We start from the raw sequence: 15,374 nt of genomic DNA on the forward strand, positions 1-15,374 counted from the left end.
GTCGGCTATGTAGAATTCCATTTTACATATATATATATATATATATGTATGTATGTATGTATGTATATGTATATATGTATTGTGTGTGTTTTTAATTGCCTGTTCACACTTTCACACATTTGTAGGAGTCTGCTTTTAACACTGAATTATTCTGATTAATACTCTTATTGTCAATGACACAGACATAATTCATTTTGTAAAAAAAAAAAACTTTAATAGCTGGGCACCATTGATATATGACAGCAATTATAGCTATTTAGGGGGCTGAGACTTACCTGACTGAGATTTGAAACCAGCCTGGGGCAGATAATGCAGAAAAATCTAAGAGCAAAGTGATGGGCTGGAGGTACAACTCAATTGAATGCCAAACTACCAAGGACCAGACCTTGAGTTCAAACACTAGTTTCAAAGAAAAACTAACCTTTAGCTCTTAAAATAAGATAGCAGAAATATCTTTTTTTGTTTTTGTTTTTGTTTTCCAGTCATGGGGCTTGAACTCAGTACAGCACTGTCCTTGAGTTTTCTCAAGGCTAGCATCTACCACTTGAGCCATAGTACCACTTCCTGGCCTTTTCTATGTGTGTGGTACAAGGAATTGAACTCAGGGTTTGGCTTCTCTTTTTGTCATTTTGGTGTGAAGCTTTTACATATTGTTTTGACAGTTGAATCTGGTTGAAAGATCTTTCTAGTCTTCAGTTAGTGAGTCTTTTATACTCTTGGTTATGCAGTTTTTAAATGCCATATCTCACAAACCCCAATTAATCTAAATGTAAAAGTTTTTGCTGGGCTCGGTAGATCATGCCTGTAATTCTAGCTACTCTGGAGGTTGAGATCTGAGGATCAAGGTTCAAAGCCACCCTTGGCAGTAAAGTCCCTGAGACTTATTTCCAGTTAACCACCTGAAGAGCCCAGGTTCAGAGTTCAAGACCCATGACCCACCAAAAAAAAAAAAAAAAAAGAACCTGAGACTTGTTTCCAATTAATCACTAGAAAATAAGAAATGGGGCTGAGGCTCTGGAGTAGATGGGTATCCTTTAGCTGAATATTCAGGGACAAAGCCTATGCCTAGGGATAGGACTGTTGCCTTGAGCTGAAGACAAAGCCCAGTCCTAGAGTTCAAGTCCCATGGCCATCCCCGCCCCCCCCCTCATTTGTTTTTTCTTGTCCTATAGAGTGGCAGGCCAAGGGCAGCCATGTGAAATTGTAAAATATATTGTGCCACAATATATCAAACACAGAACTTAGGCCTTGATGCTTAAGGGCTTACCCTTCAAAGTACATGGAACATTTAATTTTGGAGAAAGTCCACCCATTGTTCCCCAGTTCCATTTAGTAATTCTAAAATGGTGATTCTAGCCAGGCATGGTAGCTCACTTCTATTTTCCTCGTTACTCAAGAGGGTTGAGATCTGAGGATCATGATTCAAAGCCAGCCTGGGCGCTAAAATGTCCTTCAGACTCTTATATTTAAGCACCAGAAAACCTGAAGTGGCTCTGAGTCTCAAGGAGTAGGATTGTAGTCTTGAGTTGAAGAGCTCAGGAACCAACACCCAGGCCCAGACTTCAAGTCCCAAACTAACCCTTCACTCCACCCCCCAGAATAATAATAAAATGGTAGTCCTACAGATGGGCTTTGACCAGGAAAGGCTATGGTATTGGTTATGGTATTGGGGACTGAACTCTGGCAATGTACATCGTTAGTGACACTCATCTCTTAGTTTACCTTCTCTTCCTTTTTTAAATCTCAAATGTTCAATATTGAAATGAGAGGAAATCAGGAAAACATCTGAAGTACTGCACGTTTCTATTTGAATGAAAATATGACAAGTTATGACAGTAGTGGAATTTTCTACTCCTAGTGTTCAAGCCATATTTCCCACTCCGGATCCTGCTGCTTTAAAAGACAGACGAATGGAAAATCTGGTTGCATATGCTCGGAAAGTAGAAGGGGACATGTATGAATCTGCAAATAATAGAGTAAGACTGTGGCTTTTCTTTCTGTTTATAGAACTGTGTGTCCTGGTTAGTTTATCCTCCATCTATAATATCACATGCAAGCCTATACTTAATACTCAGTTTTGCTGTTAGTGCAACTTAATTACTGATGAGTACAGCAGATAAAGCAATTTAAGTGGACATTATCAAGAATATTTTTTTCTCTTAATACAATGCCTCACTCATGACACTTTATCTGAGTTGTCCTGCAATCAACTTAATGTGTCTTGAGATATTAGTGATACTTTGCTATTTTTTGTAGAATATGGTGAATTAGCTACTTGAAATTTACTTTTGAAATCTATTTTTTAAGCAGCAGTTGAGTTTCATTGTCTTTATTCTGCTCAAGTGTGTGTTCTGCGAACGTACTTGTAGAAGTTGTGCTTTATTGTATAAGTTCTATGAGACTTCTAGTCACTTACAAAAACATGAGCACATAACTTGAGCTTTAAACAAAAGGATAAAGTAAATTTTTAGTGAAGCCAATATATGTACTTCATTCATATTATTCAATCGTCTTTGGTTTTTAAAGCATCTTTTACTTCGCAAATCCAAAAACAGGCAGAATACTACCACCTGCTAGCTGAGAAGATCTATAAAATACAGAAAGAACTAGAAGAAAAACGAAGGACTAGACTACAGAAACAAAATATGCTACCAAATGCAAGCATGGTACCAGTTTCCATGAATCCAGGCCCTAATATGGGGCAGCCACAACCAGGAATGACTTCAAGTAAGTGCTTTTCCTCCTAGTAAAACCAGTAATAGAAAAATATATTAAAAGATTTCTGCATATGATATTTAGTGTGACTTGGTAATCTGACACCTTTAGCGCCCATCATATCCTTCACAGTTAGTGACACCAGGAGATGACAGCTCATAGTTAACATTGGCTTGCATATAACTGGCAGACAATTCATGTTTGTGGTAAAACTAGGTTTAAGTGATTCCTGAATTTCTAATTTTTATTCTTGTTGTCTGTGAGCTTAAATTCAGGACTTAAGTGCTGTCTCTGAGCTCTTCCCTTAAGAGTAGCACTCAGAAGCCAGGTGTAGTGGCCCACACCTGTAATCATAGGTACTCAGGATGCTGACATCTGAGGAACAAGGTTCAAAGGTAGCCCGGGTACAAAAGTCCATGAGACTCTTATCTCCCAATTAACCATTAGAAAACTGGAAGAGGCACAATGGCTCTACTACTCAAGGGGTAGAGCAGTAACCTTGAGCTGATAAGCTTAGTAAAGTACCCTGTCCTAGAGTTCAGGCCCCACTACTGACCAAAAACATGAGTAGCACTTGACCACAGTAAAGCCACAGCTTTACTTTCAGTTTCCTGGTAGTTACCTGGAAATAAGAGACTTGTAGGCACCCACCTTCCCTTCCCTTTCCCTGTGTCTCCCCCCCCTCCCTGACCTGGGGCCTGAAAAAGTAAAAGAGCTAGGAGTCTGTTTCAAGTAATAGAGTGTTACTCCAGTACAGTTGATCATCAAAACGTAGAATTTAAACACAAAATTTGACACATTTGAGACTTTTTTTTTTTTTTTTTTTTTTGGTGTCCATGCTGGGCCTGGAACTCATGGCCTGATCACTGTCATTGGGCTTTCTGAAGGCTAGAGCTCTACTACTTGAGCCACAGACCCAGTTCTGACTTTTTCTGTGTATGTGGTACTGAGGAATTAAACCCTAGTCTTCATGATGCATGCTAGGCAAGCACTTTACCACTAGGCCAAACTCCTGGCCATAATTTTTTTTTTAAACCAGTCCTGGGGCTTGAACTCAGGGCCTGAGCACTACCCTTGGGTTTTCTCAAGGCCAGAACTCTACCACTTGAACCACAGCACCACTTTTTCTATATATGGTACCGAGGAATCAACCTGGGTCATCTTGCTTTCCCAGCAAGCACTTTACCACTAGCCAAACTTCTGCCCATAATTTTTATTTATTTATTTTTTTATCCTTTGGGCTTGAACTTGGCCTGGATGAACTCCCTGAACTATTTAGCTCAAGGGTACCATTCTACCACATGAGCCACAGAGCCCTTTTTTTGGTAGATAATCGGAAGTAAAAGTCTCATGGACTTTGTGACTTGGCTGGCTTTGAACTGCAGTCTTTAGATCTCAGCCTCCCAAATAGGATTATAGGGCCTGGGCACTGTCACACCTCCTCAGCTCAAGGCTACAACCCTACCCCTGAGCCATAGCCTCACTTTTTTCTCGGATTAATCGGAAATAAAAGAGTCTCATGGTCATTAGTGCTGGGACTAGCTTTGAACCTCCTCAGCCTCCTGAGTAGCTAGGATTACAGCCATGAGCCACTGCATCTGGCTTTTTTTTTTTTTTTTTGGTCATAAGGTTGATCTCTAGGCCTGGGTGGGCACTGTCTCTTGAGTTCTGAGCCATAGTGCCACTCCGGTAGCTTTTTTTTTTTTTTTGGTAATTTATTTTTTTTATATTTTAAGACAGGGTGTGTGATTTATTTAGCCCCGTTACAAGCCATAATGCCTCACAAATATTTAAATATAAACACCCTCATGTACCTGTGAAAGTGACCATGTCAATTGTTTCATCCTGAGTCTTGAACTGAACTCAGGACCTGGGTGCTGGCCTTGAGCTATTGTGCTCTACCACTTCACATCACAATGCCACTTCCAGTTTTCTGGTGAAATTGAAGATAACAGTCTAGTGGTCTTTCCCTGCCCTTCTGGGTTGTCAGTGGTCACATTGCTGCCTCGTGGGTAGCTAGGATTTTATGTTTGAGCCACCAGCCCCTAGCTTTAAAACTACATTTTTAAATTTAATTTTTGTAGTACTAGAGTTGTACTCAGTGCTTTGTAAGCACTCTTTTTTTTTTAAAGTAAAATTTCAGATAATGTCTTTACTGCTTTGCTGGTAGTACGGCTTCAACTCAGGGCCGTGGAATTTTCCCTTAGGTTTTTGCTTGATGTTGTCACATTTTTACTTTTGGCTTTTTTCTGGTTAACTGGTGTCACAGGGTCTTGCCAAGGGTGCCTATGTAGTATTAGAATAATGGTGATTTCTGATATGAATTAACACTTGATTGATAAATTAGCTCATTAAGACTTCTATGCTTTGCCTAATTCATTCCTTGGCTACTAATAGCTTCCAAACCATGAGATAATGGAGTCATACACAGTTGTGCAAGAGAATACAGGCTGTTTAAATGGTGAAGAAAGGAGGAATTTGGCCGTGGTAGAGTGCTTACCTAGCATGCATGAAGGCCCAGGTTCAGTTCCTTGGTACCTCATACATAGAAAAAGCTGGAAATGGCACTGTGGTTCAAGTGGCAGAGTGCTAGCCTTGAGCAGAAAGAGTCCAAGGATAGTACCCTGGCTCTGAGCTCAAGCCCAGGACTGTCAACAAAAAAAGGTGAAGAAAAGATTGGGGAGTGGGGCACAGGACTGTGACTCACACCTGTAATCCTAGCTACTCAGGAAGTTGAGATCTAAGGATCAATGTTCAAAGCCAACCCACTCACAAAAGGACCTGAGTCTCATTTCCAATTAACCTCTAGAAAATGGGAAGTGGTGTTTAGCTCTAGGGTAGAACAGTAGCCTTGAGCTGAAGAGCTCAGGGACAGTGCCCAGGCCCAGGAGTAGGGTGGTGGTAGCCTTGAACTGAAGAGCTCAAGGACAGCACCCAGAGGTTCAAGCTTCATGACCTACCAAAAAAGGGGGGCGGGATAGCTAGCAGAGATAGCAGTGACACTATATCATCAGTGGGTTATTAGTGGAATTCACAAAATGACCTTCATTTCATGAGGTACTAAATTACAAAATATTCATTGACTCTGGCCTTTAGCAACTGTACTGCTGTGTGCCATGCCTACTGGTTTATAGTGCCTAGATGTGAAAAGCATTAGGAAGAGCAGTTTTTCTGGCAAAAACAGTAGCGTACATAAAGGCTTTAAGTAGCAAGGGAAGATATGTGCATACCAGGCTCACAGCTCTAATTCTAGAATGGGAAGATCAGGGTTCAAGGCCAAGTCTTAATTGGCACACATCTGGTGCTCAAAGGGGAGACCTGTTAAATCCAGCTAAAAAGGGAGGAGGGGTAAGCTGAAGGTAACTTTATGGCAGAACATCTCACTAATTAGTGTGAGATCACCAAGTTCAAATCCCATACATACCCCTGCAAGTAGTTACTTTAAACTCCAGGAACAAATTAAAAACAAAAATAAACAAACAAAAAACAGTATTGGTGGCTGACATCTGTAAATCCTAGCTACTCAGGAGGCTGAGATCAAGTTTCAAAGCCAGTCTGGGTACAAAAGTCCATGAAACTCTAATCTCCAATTATCCACCAGAAAACTAGAAGTGGCATTGGATCTCAAAGTGGTAGAGCAATAGCCTTGAGCTGAAGAGCTAAGAGTGTGATCTGAGGTTTGTAGTTCAAGACCAGCCTATATAAGAAAGTTTGTGGCTCTCCAGTTAACCACCAAAATACCAGGTGTGGAGGGGTGGCTCATGCCTGTAATCTACTCAGAAGGCTGAAATCTGAGGATTACAATTCAAAGCCAGCCCTGGCACTAAAGATATTGAGACTCTTATCTCCAGTTGATCACTAGAAAATGGGAAGTGACTATGCTTCTAGGTGTAAGGCATCAGGTAAAGCTGAAGAGCTCAAGGATACCCAGTCCCAGAGTCCAAGCCCCACAACCTATGAAAAAAAGAAACAAACAAAAGGGTTACAAGAGATTGACTAGATAGTACATGATCTGTAGTTAGTACAGTAACAAAGGACATAGAAGCAGAGTTCTACTTCAGCTATTTGATTTGGATAAAATTTATTAAGTCGGGAAACTATGGACCAGACTAAAAATGATGTGTAGGAATAAGCTTATTTCTGCCTAAATATGCTTACTTTGACACGAAAGTTGTAGAAAAATGTCTATTTTTAAGGAGCTACTTAATCACATGAACATGCCTGTCTATTACTTGAAACCTTCAGTTAAGCGCAAACGCTAGGTCTACTCTTCAGTTTTAAGGCTAATCAGGACAGTGGGTTCCTCATCTGGGTTCATCCCCTATGTATGGTGTTACCTCTGGTGCCACTTTTCTACCTGCAGGCCTATAGGCTGCCTTCTGTTCTCAGGAGTGTTTCAGAGAACAGGAGTTTTATGTTATTTTGGGAGTCTTGGCACAAAGTTGTGTGGCCCACCTTCCCAAGGTACTGTCACTTGGGAAACTAGCATAGCTCAAGTGGCAAGGGGTATGGAGTCACCACTAGGTCCCACCCACAACTGACCATTTTATTTCCTAGTTCTGAAAGACACCCAAGAAGCATATGACAGCAAGTAATAGTACCTCATCCCTCAATACAGTTGGTGTCCTTCTGAAGCCAGTGCTCTGAGCTTACCATAGCAACAAGGCAAGGCCAAGATGGGGCCACACCTTTGCCAGTTTGGCTCCTGCCTCAGCAGTTAGAAAGCTCTGGGTTCTTGAAGCTGTTAATGTTTATATTTTGTGGCTTTTTGTTTTAGTAATGGGCAGTTGATGAAAGATCTTTGATGAACTCTTTCTGTATTCCAGATGGTCCTCTACCTGACCCAAATATGATTCGTGGTTCTGTGCCAAACCAGATGATGCCTCGGATAACACCACAACCTGGTAAATGATGAAAGCAACCCATAGGCACTTTGAAGAATCCCTAGTGTATTTTAGAATTATACTTGCCTCTCAGTATTCTGTTTTAGGCCAGTAGCAGATATTATCTGCTTTGGAAATTAGAGTACCTCTTTGACTTGAAACTCATTGAGAATTGGTGGGTTAAAAACACATTGACTGGTCAAGGGAGTAGTTGACAGTTAAAAGATCAGGCATCCAGTGAAAAAACAGTTGGCGGGGATGTAGAGTTTAATTCAGAAACCTTGCATTGGTTCTCTAATTCCATGGATATGTGCAAATGGAATATTTTCTATCTGCTTACAGGTTTGAATCAGTTCAGCCAGATGAATATGCCCCAGCCCCCTATTGGACCCCGACAAACCTCTCCTCTTCAGCACCATGGACAGATGGCTCAGCCTGGAGCTCTCAACCCGGTTAGTTTGGTTTATTTGGGTATTCTCTTTTTTGGTTTTTTTTTTTTTTTGATACGTGTGTCTCATGGGGCTTGAACTCTGGGCCTTGGTGCTGCCTCTGAGCTCTTTAACTCAAGGCTACCACCCTACCCCTGGGCCTGGGCTTGTCCCTGAGATTTTCTGTTCAAGGTTACCACACTATCCCTTGAACACTTCCCCTTTCTAGAGATTAATTGGAGAGTCTCAGGTTCTTTAGTGCTCGTGCTGGCTTTGATCCTCAGATCTCAGCCTCTGGAGTAATTAGGTATGAGCCACAGCTGTGAGCCACAGTGCTCAGCTTGTTTTGTTTTCTTGCCCGGGGCGGGGAGAGGGGGTGGAAACTGAACCTAGGGCCTGCGCACTGTCTTTGGACACCTTTTGCTTAAGGCCAGTGCTTTATCACTTAAGCCACAGCATCACTTATAGAGTTTCCTATGTATGTGGTCCTGAGGAATTGAAATCAATGCTTAGTGTATGTTACGTTAGCACTCTACCACTATGCTACTCTCCTGGCCCCACATGTTTTTGCTCAAACCAAGTGCTCTGCCTCTTGGGTCACTACTTCACATCTCTTTGTAGTTTATTGTAATTACTGCTTTCACTCCAATCCTCATAGCTCCATCTTTGCTTGGGAAGACCTTGTTCTTGTATTACACTTGTGTTGTATTTGCCCTTTAATGTAGATATAGTTAAGTAGTATAAAGTTTCATAGATGGGAAGAGATACAGTATTTAAAAGAAGTGGAGTATCAATGTCTAAATTGTAATATATGCACAGTGAACTGCCTCTGTAATCCTGGCTACATGGGAAGCTGAGATCAAAAAGTTATGTCGCACAAAGTGTCAGATGGAAAGATGCTGATAAAATGTATACCCAGACAAAAACCAAGACCCTATGTCAATATAACCAGTTCAAAAAAATGTGTGACGCAATAGGAGAATACTTGTCTAGCAAGTATGAGGCCCGAGTTCAAATCTCAGTACTATCCCTCCAAATGAGAATTATATAACATGAACAGAAAACCTTAAAATTAATTTTTATGTTCATCTCTTACCTAGTAATGGGTTTTTAGAAATTTTTCTAGCGGTCTGGGTTCAGAGTCTGAGGTCTGTCATCCTAGCTACTCAGGAGGCAGAGATGGATAAAAATTTTGCAAGACTGTATTAACTACCAATTAGGAAGAGTTACAGACTTTAATACTCAGCTGGCTGTGGACCTCTATCCTCAGATGTCAGCCTCCTGAGTAGCTAGGATTACAGGTTTGGTGCCTGGCAAATTTGTGATTTTTTTTTATTGCTTTTTATTTTTTATTTTTGTCCAGTCCTGGGCTTCAGCTCAGGGCCTGAGCACTGTCCTTGAACTTTCTCAAGGCTAGAGCACTACCACTTGAGCCTCAGCACCAATTCCGGCTTTTTTCTATGTATGTGGTACCGAGGAATCGAACCCGAGTCTTCATGCATGCTAGGCAGGCACTGTACCAGTAGGCCAAACTCCCAGCCCTTTTATTGCTTTTTTTAAAACCAAAATGCCACAAGTGGAGCTGTGTGGCTGAAGTGGGTAGAATCCTAGCCTTCAACAAAAAAGCTTTAGAAACAGGACCAGTCCTTGAGTTTAAACCACATAACTGGAATTGAAAAAGAATCTATAATACTATTATAAATGCAGCAGTATTTGCAGATCATGATTGCTGTGATATTCAGCCACAACTCATAGAATTTAACTTGTTTTATATAGTAAGCATACTTAGGATTGTGTTTGTAGCACAAACAAAAAAAGAGTAAAGAGCTGATGCTTATACACATTGCTTTTTCTTGTTCGAATTCCAGCCAGATGTACAAGAGAAAATACATTTGTACTTTTTTTTTTTTTTGGGGGGGGGGCAGGGGATTCAGGGACTGTCCTGTGACTTGACTTAATGTCCTGGTCACTGTCCTTCAGCTTTCTCAAGGCTAGCACTATCGGCTAGCCATTCCCAGCTAGCCACTCCCAGCTTTTGTGTCTGCATGTGGTACCAGAGAATCAAACCTGGGACTTCATGACTCCTACTTGGCAAGCACTTGACCATGAGGCCACACTCCAGGCCCCATTTGCACAGTTGTTTTTTTGGGGGAGGGGGGCAGTCTGTGATGGGGCTTGAACTCTTGACCTCGGTGCTGGCCCTGTGCAATTCAGCTCAAGTCTATCTCCCTACCTGTCCTTGAGCCACATTGTCACTTCTGGTTTTCTAGTGGTTAGTTGGAGATAAGAGTCTCATTGAACTTTAGTGCCCCAGCTGGCTTTGATCCCTGATCCTCAGATCTCAGCCTCCTGAATAGCTAAGATTATAAGCATGAACTACCGTACCTGACTTATTTTCTCTGTTTTTTGTTTTGTTTTGTTTTGTTTTGTTTTTTGAGGGATGAGGGGCGTGAGGGGATCATGGGGCTTTAACTCTGAGCCTACACATTGTCCTTGACCTTTTCAGCTCAATGCTACCACCCTACCCCTTGAGCCACAGCCCCATTTCCAGTAGTTAATTGGAGATAAGTCTCACATTCTTTAGTGCCCAGGCTGGCTTTGAACTGTGATCCTCAGATCTCAGCTTCTTGAGTAGCTAGGATTATAGGGGTGAGCCACTGAGTCCGGCTTATTTGTACATTCTTGAAAGAAGGCTTTGATAAGCTGGGGTACTACTCTCTGTTGTCTTCGCATAAAAGTAAAGCTTCTATGTTGTTTCTCCTGTTCTCTTATATATTTACTTGTCTCCCTCTGTGTTCCATAAACCCTGCAGAAGACCCAGTAGAATAACTAATAAAACAGTTTGATGCTCTGTTTCTCTTACAGCCTCTAGGCTATGGACCTCGAATACAGCAGCCTTCCAACCAGAGCCAGTTCCTCTCCCAAACTCAGTTCCCACCACAGGGCATGAATGTAACAAATATACCTTTGGCTCCTTCCAACGGTCAAGCACCAGTTTCTCAAGTATGTCTCATAAATTGACTTTCTGCTGATTTTCTTTTTTTAGTCTGGAATACTTCTCAGTCTTAAGTATTTACAGGGAAAGGTAGCAACCAACAGTGGGTAAAAAGTTTATTTTATTTTGACAAAGGATCTCCCTATACCCTAGGTTGGTCTTAAAGTTGGGGGCGGGAAGCTGATTTTGTGTGGATTTTGCTTTGTTGTAAATAACAGTCTTAGAATATAGTGTTCTGAAGAAAAAAAAAAAAGGAGCAGTTATTCTGTGATATAGCACTAGTGTTGTTACAAACTAGGAAAAATAATTGAAAATGGTGGTGTCCTGGTGTCCATGCTTTTTTTTTTTTTTTTTTTTTCATTCCTGGGACTTGAACTCAGGACCTAAGTGCTATCCGTGTGCTTTTTTTCCCCCCAGTACTGGGCTTGAGCTCAGGGCCTAAGCACTGTTCTTGGACTCTCTCAAGGCTAGAGCTCTACCACTTGAGCCTCAGCACCACTTCTGGCTTTTTTCTATGTATGTGGTACCGAGGAATCGAACCTGGGTCTTCGTGCATGCTAGGCAAGCACTCTACCACTAGGCCAAACTCCTGTCCTGCTTGCTTTTTTTTTTTTTTTTGCCAGTGGTGGGGACTGAACTGAGTAAGGGCCTGAGTACTGTCCTTGGGCTTTCTCAAGGCTAGAACTATAATTGGAGCCACAGCACTATTTCCAGCTTTTTTTCCCTATATATGTGGTACCATGGAATTGAACCCCAGGTCTTTGTGCATATAATCAAACACTCTACCACTAGACCAAATTCTTGGCCCCTGACACTCTTTTCTTCAGTTTGTTGTAAATGGTCATAACATGCCTCTAGAAAATAACTTGTGCTTTTCATTTTCACAGGCACAAATGTCCAGTTCTTCCTGCCCAGTGAACTCTCCTATAATGCCTCCAGGCTCTCAAGGAAGCCACATTCACTGTCCCCCTCTTCCTCAACAAGCTCTGCATCAGAATTCGCCTTCTCCTGTACCTAGTCGTACCCCTACTCCTCATCACACTCCTCCAAGCATAGGGGCTCAGCAGCCACCAGCAACAGCAATTCCAGCACCTGTTCCTACACCTCCTACTTTGCCACCTGGACCACAGTCCCAAGCCCTACTTCCCCCCTCCAGGCAGACACCTACACCTCCAACACAGCTTCCTCCTCAAGTGCAGCCTTCACTTCCTGCTGCTCCTTCAGCTGACCAGCCCCAGCAACAGCCTCGGTCACAGCAGACTGTCACAGCCTCGGTTCCTACCCCGACAGCACCTCTGCTGCCTCCACAGCCTGCAACTCCGGTGAGCAGAGAGATTGGGTAAAAAAATGAGCTTTAGGAAGAATGACTTTGGTCTAGTAGACCTTTGTTACTTGTGCACCGTCTTTTTTCAAAGCTTTGTTTCTTGTCTCCATGAAGAGAGTGAATCTCAATGCTTTTCCTGATTTTCCAGGTTTCATGTTGAATTTCCCCATCGGGGAAAGAGGTGTATATCAGTGCTGGGCTTGAGTTTAGGGCCTGGGGACTGTCTCTGAACTCCTTATGCCCTCTACCACTTAAACCACAGTTCTATTTCTGGGTTTTTCAGTGTTCATTTAGAAGTAAAAGTCCAATGGGCTTTCTTGCCAGAGCTGACTTAATTTTTTTTGGTGAGTCATGGAGGCTAGAACTCTGGGCCTGAGCACTGTCCTCGAGGTCTTCAGCTCAAGGCTACCACCCTATACCTATTGCCACAGTGCCACTTCCCCTTTTCTAGTGATTAATTAGACATAAGAATCTCACAGGTCTTTTGTGCCTGGGCTGACATTGAACTATGATCCTTAGATCTTAGCCTCCTGAGTAGCTTGGATTACAGGCATTGAGTCATTATGCCCAGCAGTATGGCTTTTAAACTTCCTCTGCTGTGGGATGGAGGCATGCCCCAGGTGGGTAGAAAGACACTCACTTCAATCTGCAGTACCATCCATAAGAAAAAAAATCATCTTGCATGCTGAAAACCATGGGTTTGATTGCTTGGTACCACATTAACTGGCAGAGTGCTAGCGCCCAGGCCCTGAGTTCAAGCCCCAGGACTGGCAAAAAAAAAAAGAAGAAAACAATCAGCCAGACATAGGTGGCTCACGTCTGTAATCATAGCTACTCAGGAGGCTGCAATGTGAGAATCCCAGTATAAAGCCAGCCTGGGCAGGAAAGTCTTTGAGACTTTTATCTCCAGTGAACCACAAGAAAATGGAAATTAGTGCTGTAGCTCAAGTAGTAGAGCACTAGCTTGTGCTGAAGAACTGAGGAACAGTGCCCAGGCCCAGAGTTTAAGCCCCAGAATCAAACTAAAAGAGAAGAGAAAAGTCATCTTAAACTTCTTTAATGAGAAGTGTAAACCAAAAGATAATAGTTTCCTTGTCTTAATAATTGCTCTCATGAAGCAGTCCTCTTGGGAACTCTATAGTCACACATTTGGGCAGAGAATGATACTTACCCAGAGAAACTTGCTTGCTACTTTATGTATAACCAGCCAGAATACTCAAATCCTGATTCTCAATGTTCTTAACACAACAGCATTGTCATAGTAAGCACCATAGGACTATCCAAACAAAAGCGGATAATCCTGGGTAGTTGGTATGGTTGTAGAATTTGACAAGCTTTTCATGTGCTTCGTGCTTTGCATCTTTTCTGCCCAGCTTTCCCAGCCTGCTGTAAACATTGAAGGACAGGTTTCAAACCCTCCATCAACTAGTTCCACTGAAGTGAATTCTCAGAATATTCCTGAGAAGCAGCCTTCACAGGAAGTAAAAACAGAGGTCAGAATGGAAGTAGATCAACCACAGTCAGCAGATGTTCCACCTGAAGATATCCCAGAGGTGAGAGAAAACAGTTAATTGCTGTGATTTCGTTTTGGTACTTAATGTAACGTATATCTGTAGTGAATACAGTGAAAGTGCTTTGTAATACTGAAAATTTCTTCATTGTTTTAGGCTAAAGCCGATGACTGTAAAGTGGAACCTTCAGAACCAGAAGAGAGAGGTACAGAGTTGAAAAGTGAAATAAAAGAGGAGGAAGACCAGCCAAGTACTTCAGCTACTCAGTCCTCTCCAGCTCCAGGACAGTCAAAGAAAAAGAGTAAGTCTTTTGGTTTCTCTATCAGAGAAGTTTTAAGATCAAAGACTTATGGAATAGGGTAATTAACCTATTGAGCCTCAGAAAATGTGATTTCATGTTAAGAGCCTTAGGACTGGTCTCTTAATGATATTATTATTATTATTATTATTATTATTATTATTATTATTGGAAAAGAGCAACCACTGGTATACATCCCTCTCCCCTACCTTGTTTTTTAAAGCTCAAGTAGAAACATACCTGTATAAATTGGGTGCCACTAGCTCAAGCATGTTTATATCTTAGCTCCTCCGGAGGTTGAGATATGAGAACCACAGTTCACAACCAGTCCAACAAGAAAAGTATATCAAACTCTAACCTCCAATAAACTAATAAAAGCATGAAGTCAAGTTATACCTCAAGTGTTTTAGTGCTAACCTTGAGCACATAAGGTCAGAGCAATGAAGGCCTGCATTCAATCTCTAGGACTGACACATACACACGAAACAAACCAAAAAAGGAAAACAAAACAAAACAAAAAAAAGCACAGTACTTACCTTGTTTAGAAGAGATTAATAAAATATTCTTTCCATATATATATCCATACATACACATGTATATGCATATATATGCGTGTGTGTGTTGTGAGGCTTGAACTTCTTTGCTCAGGCCACAGCATTATTTCTGGGTTTGTTGTTGTTTTGTGGGGTTTTTTGTTTTTGTTTTTTAGGTCATGGGCCTTGAACTTTGGGCCTGGACGTTGTCCCCAAGCTCTTCATTTCAAGGCTAGTGTTCTGTCTCTTGAGCCACAATGCTTGCCTAGCATGCACATACATAGGAAAAAAGCCAGAAGTGATGTGTCTCAAGTGGTAGCTTGCTAGCCTTGAGAATGCCTAAGGCCAATTTCCACACCCTGAATGCTATGTATATTGGTTACCATTGCCTCTTTCCATTGTTTATTCTTTTTCCATTTATCTCAGCTCCATCCCATGCCCTAAAGTTAAATAAGTTCCATTTTTACATCTGTCCAGTCTGCTTCCCTTCTTTCAATTTGTTTTTATTTTTTCCACTCAAAGGAGCTACAGGTCTTTGTCTCTCACCAGTAATCCTAGCTACTCAAGAGGCCAAGATCTGAAGATTATAATTCAAAGCAAGCCCTTTCAAGAAAGTACATGAGAAAGTGCATCCAGTTAACAATCAGAAAACCAGACATGATGCTATGGGTCAAAGTGGTAGTGTGT

The 15,374-nt window shown here is 41.7% G+C and overlaps 1 protein-coding gene across 1 annotated transcript in view; it reads left to right on the top strand.

Moving 5' to 3' along the window:
* The window catches only part of Ep300 (EP300 lysine acetyltransferase), a 72,239-nt gene that overhangs the window by 29,004 nt on the left and 27,861 nt on the right, over window positions 1-15,374 (top strand). The window contains 8 exon segments of the mRNA XM_090328794.1: window positions 1,859-1,976; window positions 2,556-2,727; window positions 7,542-7,619; window positions 7,941-8,050; window positions 10,892-11,029; window positions 11,909-12,343; window positions 13,719-13,898; window positions 14,013-14,157. Coding sequence (XP_090184920.1) covers window positions 1,859-1,976; window positions 2,556-2,727; window positions 7,542-7,619; window positions 7,941-8,050; window positions 10,892-11,029; window positions 11,909-12,343; window positions 13,719-13,898; window positions 14,013-14,157 — 1,376 coding nt within the window.

The sequence above is a fragment of the Megascapheus bottae genome, chromosome 2 (assembly GCF_031878675.1).
Source record: "Megascapheus bottae isolate mThoBot1 chromosome 2, mThoBot2.hap1, whole genome shotgun sequence".
Lineage (NCBI taxonomy): Eukaryota > Metazoa > Chordata > Mammalia > Rodentia > Geomyidae > Megascapheus > Megascapheus bottae.